The sequence below is a fragment of the Nanorana parkeri genome, unplaced genomic scaffold (assembly GCF_000935625.1).
Source record: "Nanorana parkeri isolate BGI_ZX_2015 unplaced genomic scaffold, ASM93562v1 scaffold502, whole genome shotgun sequence".
In the NCBI taxonomy this organism is placed as follows: domain Eukaryota; kingdom Metazoa; phylum Chordata; class Amphibia; order Anura; family Dicroglossidae; genus Nanorana; species Nanorana parkeri.
Genome location: NW_017306770.1, coordinates 899,902 through 906,964, shown reverse-complemented (window position 1 = coordinate 906,964; position 7,063 = coordinate 899,902). Strand labels below are relative to the sequence as shown.

General features: G+C 41.6%; 1 protein-coding gene across 2 annotated transcripts in view; it reads right to left on the bottom strand.

The window, feature by feature from the left end:
- NDFIP2 (Nedd4 family interacting protein 2) overlaps positions 1–7,063 on the bottom strand; it is a 94,452-nt gene that overhangs the window by 6,551 nt on the left and 80,838 nt on the right. For both annotated transcript variants that reach the window (XM_018561131.1, XM_018561132.1), the window contains one exon: positions 257–363. In XM_018561131.1, the coding sequence (XP_018416633.1) occupies positions 260–363 (104 nt within the window). In that variant the 3' untranslated portion in view covers positions 257–259. The remainder of the gene's footprint in view (positions 1–256; positions 364–7,063) is intronic.

The window sequence follows — 7,063 nt, the reverse complement described above, 5'->3', positions numbered from 1 at the left end:
ATAATGTATATATATATATATATATATATATATATATATAATCTCTATATTTACACATATGCATACACACACACTGTCAGAATCCCGATCAGGTTGAGCTGCAGTTTTTATCCAATTTTTTATTCTTCTTTTCAGACAATACATACAATGTTATGCTCTGTGGTAATCTCATATGACAGGTACTGTCCAGTGGAACCTCGTCATGGTTATGAAAAAACTTTTCTTGGGTCAATGTACACCCAACAGCTGGGACTTACCTCTAGTATAAGAAGAAAAATCTTGTTCTATGAGCAGCCGCCATGCTTTCAGACATGTTTCGCACCTTGAGGTAATTGACAAAGCCTCTAAAGAACAGCAACAATCCTAAAATATCACAAAACATGAATTAACCAGAAGGACAAAATACTGAGTAAACATTCTATAGACTCCTCAAAGCTAGACTTGCTTAAAGCTAGGCTAGGTTACTTGCCTGTATAACACACAGTTTAACACTCTGGCTTATTATGCATCATTTGTCATATGGTGCCCTGCCAACAGCTGCAGAAGGGAGCTTCCTATCACTCTTCTTCCAACCACTATGTCAGTCATGAATGTCTGTTATCAGATAGGCCTCCTATTGCGTTTTTTACTATATACTTTCAAAGGAAACCTTTCCTGGGAGAAACATGGAAGCTGCCATTTGCTGATACCTCAATCTCCAAATGTTATTGCCTGGCTGTCATACTAACTCTGGCATTAGTACTGCGAGTCAATAACATCATACTTGTTCTGGGTCGGTGACTCAGTAAGCATTAATGGCAAAAGTTAACATAGCAGCAAGCAACAGAATGAGGTCTCCAATAGCAACCCCCATATTTCTCTAACAAAAAGGTTTACTCCAAAATTCTGACACTTGTAGGAAATAAATGGTGGTGTGAGATGGCATGTCCTAGGATACCTGGGTTTGAAACTTGTGACTAGTGACATAAAAGTGATTGTAATACACAATACTAACCCCAATTTATAAAAACTTGCTTATTGGGGTGAGTAAAGGGCTTGGCTGGTAAAACAAACAAGTCAATCTGGATCAGAGAGTAAAGATGCTTGTGCTAAAAAAAAATATATGTAGGCTGCTGTTGCTAACCTGTTCTCCTACAAAAATCTTCTTGCCGACACCATCCGACCTGGCATCAATATTGTAACTGACCAGAACATAAACGTGGATCAGGTCTGGCTTCATGTGCATGCTTGTGCCACTTTAGTAACTCAAAGCACTGGAGACAGGAAAGCCAAGTAGGAAAAGTCAGCAATGCTAGCTTATCATGATTAAAAGGTGTAATATGAAATAAATCAGCAAGTGACTTCATAAATGGAATACAAGCAAGACCCCTTTCACAAGGGCATATAGTCTGGATCAGTCTGTTCGTTTTTTTTAATCGGACCCAGATTAATTCCCTATTAATGTCTAGTGGTGAGCAGATGTAAACGAACATGCATCCGTTTGCATCCCCTTACATTCGAGTTCTCAGTAGATTAAAACGGACATTGTCACTTTATGTCCATTTTTATTACTTCCCACATTCATTTGGGGTACATGATGTTCTTTGCATCCATTTTGTGCGACAATCATGGCAAGGGATGCCTCTCATGACACTTTTTCAATTTGGTCCATGTCAGACCAGGGCTGTGGGACACTTCCTGCTGGCAATGCAGCAATAGGGTGGAGAAGGAGAGGCTGTGGCAAAAGGTGTTCCAGGCTGTGACTGCAAACTGCGCAACCCTCACTGATAAGTAGCAGTAGCTTTCTTTCTTTAACAAACCAAAAGAAAACACACAAAAAAATTGATGTAAGTGGATGAAAAACAAGATATAAATGGAAATGAACTTAACTGAATACTGATGAGAAAGCTTATGTGAACTGATGAAAAATGATTCGGTACTATTCAGTTTTTTATACTGAACTGAAGACGCCCAAGTGAAAGGGGCCTAATGCTAATTGAAAGGTACCAGAATACAGCTGACATTCTTGGATTCAGATGTAGGTTGTGCGTGTTTTACAATGGAAACGAGATTAAAATAAAATGTGCACTTTTCATTGTGAAGTTCACAGAGCAGATTATAAACAGGTGTGGCGAGACAACACATTAAGTGGGTTAATACATTATTTCCCAAGTCATCATTACGTGGAGCAAATAACTTTGTAAAATAAGTAATCTTGTCAAATACAAAGGCTTGCAAACTATTATGGCTGAGTAAATATTCCACAATATATTTTTGGAGAAAAGCTGATACAACGGATGTGCTGTGATCTGGAAGCATGAAGGCTTTTTCTATGCCTGGCTGAGCATGGCAGAATGTACTATGCATTTCAAAGAACAGTTTCCTGACTCACAGACACACCATACAGCCTAAGGGGCCTGTGACTCTCCTGAATTTCCATCAGAGCTGTTTTAGGGAACAGATACATATGAGCTGAAATTAGGTAAAACTTAAAAATGAGGGGATGCTGCAAGCAAGACATGTCAAAAAAAGGAACAGTCTACATATTGCCTCGTTTTAAAAACGCTACTGCAAAGAAATGGAGTTGGCCGCTGGCATTCTGTATAATGCATAAGCAGCTTCACCCTAAAGGAGCAAATTAGCTACTTGCTACATAGTTATTTTAGCTAAAACTAAACTTGGTACAGATTGTTCCATATTCTTGCCAAGGGGAAAATTAGCATGTTAGCAGGTTATTACTAGCTTTTTTTTTTCTATTTACTTCAGGGATTCTGGTTTGAATTTAAAAAGATATTAAGATATTTAATGAGATTCTAAAGCAAAGCTAAGTTTTCTTTTGTTTACCCATTTAGTATGGCGGGGCCGTTTACAGCTAAGGGTGACATCGATGTGCTTAGTTACCAACTACTATATGGCAGATGGGATTCTAATGAGTGCTTTGACACAGATACCCCTTTGTTTGCATAAGTAACTTCTGCAAGACCTTCTTAGCAACTAGAACTTATGAGTATGGTTGTTACCAAGCATTTCTGCACTTAAAACAGTCCTCAAGTCTCAAAGGTGATTGATTACTAAACAGGCTCATCATATAAGCTAAGAAAATGTATTTAAGCTCGCAGGAAGCCTGTTAAAGATTTAGTTTTTCTTATCTGAGGACAACATTATATTGCTTCCATTTATTCTCACATAATATGAACATCTACCAACAGTTAATTTACCTTACAAATCACTGAACAATCAGAGTATCCACAATGTTAGGATAATGCTCTGGTATGGTAGGTAATGTCATACAAAATAGTACATCAAACTATCTGAAATAATTATGATGAGCACAAATGGCATTAAAGTGGCATTAAAGTCAAAAATGTTTTTGTCCCCCTCAATGTTGTTTAAGGACTTACCATAAATGATGCCTCATCATCCGATCAACTTTTTCCTTCCACTTGTATTGAGAAGTCCCTCCAGCGCTGATGTCGGTCTCTGATACAGCACAGACTCCCACAGTGTCTGTCAGATGTGCACGCTCACGGCTGTGTGCATTCACCTCTGCTGTGTTTCTCCTTCTTCCCACCGAAGATCTGTACTGCGCATGCGCCCGCCCCATCATCCTGCTCGGCCGCTCGAGAAGCTCCACATCTTCAGACGGGAGCGAGCGTCAGTGACAATGGTAAGTAAATCACCTTTTTGGTAACTTTTTTATTTTTTTAAATGTGTTTGCATATATCTACTGCTTACTAGCAGTAGATATATGCAACAAAAAAAAAACAACAGGTGTTTAATTATACTTTAAGCTCAACTCAAAGAAAAAATATTAGGGGGGGGGGAGTTTATCAAAACTGGAGCAGATTTGCACTGCAACCAATCAGCTTCTCGGTCTCATTTTCAAATCTTACCAGAACAAATGGAAGAGAGATGCTGATTGGTTGCCATGGCCAACTGCTCCAGATTCTGTCTGCTCCAGCTTTGATAAATTCCCCCCTATGTATTTATCTATATATAATTGGGGGGGAGGGGGGGGGTGTTGGTACTTTGACAGCAAAAACTAGCAGAATTCTTCTCAATATCTGAAAGGATACCAGTTTGCCATAAACTTTGTTGTACCCACATGTGGGTTGATTATCACATACCTCCTAACTTTCTAAAATGAGAAAGAACACTGTCTGGCACAATGAGGGGAATTTATCAAAACTGCAGCAGACCGACTCTGAAACAGTTGCCCGTAGTAACCAGTTAGCTTCTATCTTATCTTTCATTTTCAAAGTTTAACTGAATAAACTCAGGAGAGAAGCCAATTGGTTACTTTGGACAACTGCTCCAGTATTCATAAATTCCCCCCAATGCATTTAGGCAATAGACACACCTCTGCCAGGTCCCCAGTTATGCTAACCTTTAAGAAACTATATGCCAAAAATGATCGGTTAAACCTAGAATTGTCTGTTTTCACCATTACTTTTTCTTTATACTGATTTCTTCAAGAGAAAATAACTGTTTTAATGCAGAATAACACTTTTGATAAATAGTATATTTTCATAGATATCTGTACATCCGACCAAAGAGAGGTGCAACTGAAGAGGAAAGAGAGATAAAGGGATTTGGTTCCAAATGAGGGGCATTTGGGAGGTATATCAATAAATCAGGCTTAACCTCCCAGATGATGATGTACTTCTAGACAAATTAATCTATAAGTGATCTTATATTTTAGGTTCCCACAAGCATTGAATGACTGTTGGCTGCAGTAAGGTCTGGTAACAACTGAAAGTTCCATATGCAGTATGTGATTGCAGGAGACACCCCAACCAGTATTTCTTGAAGGCAAGAAGTGGGGACGGGGAGTCAAATCAGCTGGGTTAGACTGTCCAGGTTCATTGGTATGGTTTATCTCTGGAGTTTCTAAATTGGTGAACTGACTCCCATATTCCACTATCCCAACGTAGAACAGCCCCCATATATGGAGGTGTGAATATTTAATTCCCGGAATGGACTAAAAAAATAAATATATTTGCTTACCTATACACTAGCGGCTAGGGATGCACCGATACCAGTATTTGTGCCATACCAAGTATTTGCTCCCGATACTTATCCCAATACTGGAACTGGAAAGCCGGCTCTATGCTTCCTCATCACTTGGTGATGAGGGAGCATGGAGCTGGCCTCCTGGCCAATCAGGAAGCCGGGGGGGGAGGGTAATGACTCGCCGCCCGGCTTCCTTAATGGCACTTTCGGTATCAGCAAGTACCGAAAAAAATAAATAAATATCGGTACTCACACTCGATACTGAAAAAAAACGGTATCGGTGCATCCTTACTAGCGGCTTCAAAGTAGTCCCCTTGTGAAGTGACGTACTTTTCTAGATGACTGCCACTGCTGGAAACATTCTTGGAATTTGTTTTCTGAAACGCTGCACAATATCTTTGTCGCAGCTTGCTGGATGTTCAGAATGTCAGTAAATCTGTGCCAAAATTCACAGGGTGCCAAGTCAGGGGAATAAGGTGGTTGGTCAAGTTTCAGAATGGATTTCGGGGCCAGGAACTCGCAAACACTTAACGCATCATGTACAGGAGCTTCAGGTCTTAAAGGACATCTTCCCGCCCCTCCTTAATCTGCCCATGCCATTCAAAAACACTTGATTTCTTCATGGAATATTCACCAATAGCCTGTTGTAACTAGGGATGCACAGATACTGATACTAGTATCGGTGCAGAGTATTTGGGCGAGCCTAGGCCAATACTTCCGGTATCAGGAAGCCGGGCAGTGAGTTATTACATGCTGCCTGGCTTCCTGATTGGCCGGGAAGTCGCCTCCATGCTCCCTCGTCACCTGTGACGAGGGAGCTTGGAGCTAGCTTTCCGGCCAATCAGGAAGCCAGGCAGCGTGTAATGACTCACTGCCTGGCTTCCAGATTGGTTGGGAAGTTGCCCAATCAGGAAGCCGGCCGCGCATCATTAGATGGCGCCGGCTTCCTGATTGGCCATAAAGCCATCTCTCACTAGGTGACGAGAAGTATGGGGACGGCTTCCCTGCTAATCGGGAAGCCTGGTGGGGAGTTTTTACATGCCGCCCGGCTTCTCGGCTAATCAGGAAGCCAGGTGGCGAGTCATTGCACGCCGCCTGGCTTCCTTAATGGGACTTCCGGTATCGTTATTCGGTGAGTACCGGAAAAAAAATATCGGTACTTGTGCTCGAAATACTGGTATCGGTGCATCCCTAGTTGTAACAGAGCTAAAAGTTTCACGCACTTTTGCCAATTTTCAGGCAAAATCCGTCCTCCTCCTCCTGACGCCCTCGGAGCCGGTCCCGGGATCCAAGATGGGGCAGCGGATCCCCGAACGAGCACCATATAGGCGATCGGCGGGCTATGGACCCGCTGATCGCCTATATGTGAAACACCCGGTACCGGGTGTTCGCATTGGACGGGTCTTTTCTGCCCGTGCGTGCCCGCTAGGGGGCGCGCGCGAGCAGAAAAAAATTGCCGTCTGGAGACGGCAACCCGCAGATGCAGCAGTGCCGTCCGTCCGTTTTTTTACTACGGGCGGACGGCAAGAGGTTAATCTGCTGCTCCAAATTCCTATCACTCATTTTTCACCAACAGCGCAACGCACATGTGTATTATTTTTGCTACTACTCCGTAAGCACAACTGGTGGTAAGCACAAAAACAACAATTGCGCTGCACATGTTACATATCACCGCAAATGTCAGAGTGAGAGCAATAATTCTAGGGCCATTTATCACTGATAACACTAAACTGTTGAGCGATAAAAGCTTTTAAAGAGTTGCCTATAGCCAATTTTTGGGTTTGTAGTCTTTTTGCGGTTTTGGGGATGTGCGCAATTTTAAGGCTTGACATGTTTGAGTAATAATTTTTTAAAAAATTCTAAACATTTTCAGTAAATTTTCTTAATACAGTAAAAAAAACAAAAAAAAAAACACCTCAGTGGTGAGTACATACCACAACAAGAAAGCTCTATCTGCTCCAAAAAAATGGTATAAAATTCACTTCAGTACAGCGTTGCATGGCGGAATAAAGGTCAAAGTACTGCAGCACTGAATACTGAAAAATGGCCTGGACAGGAAGTGGGCTTAACA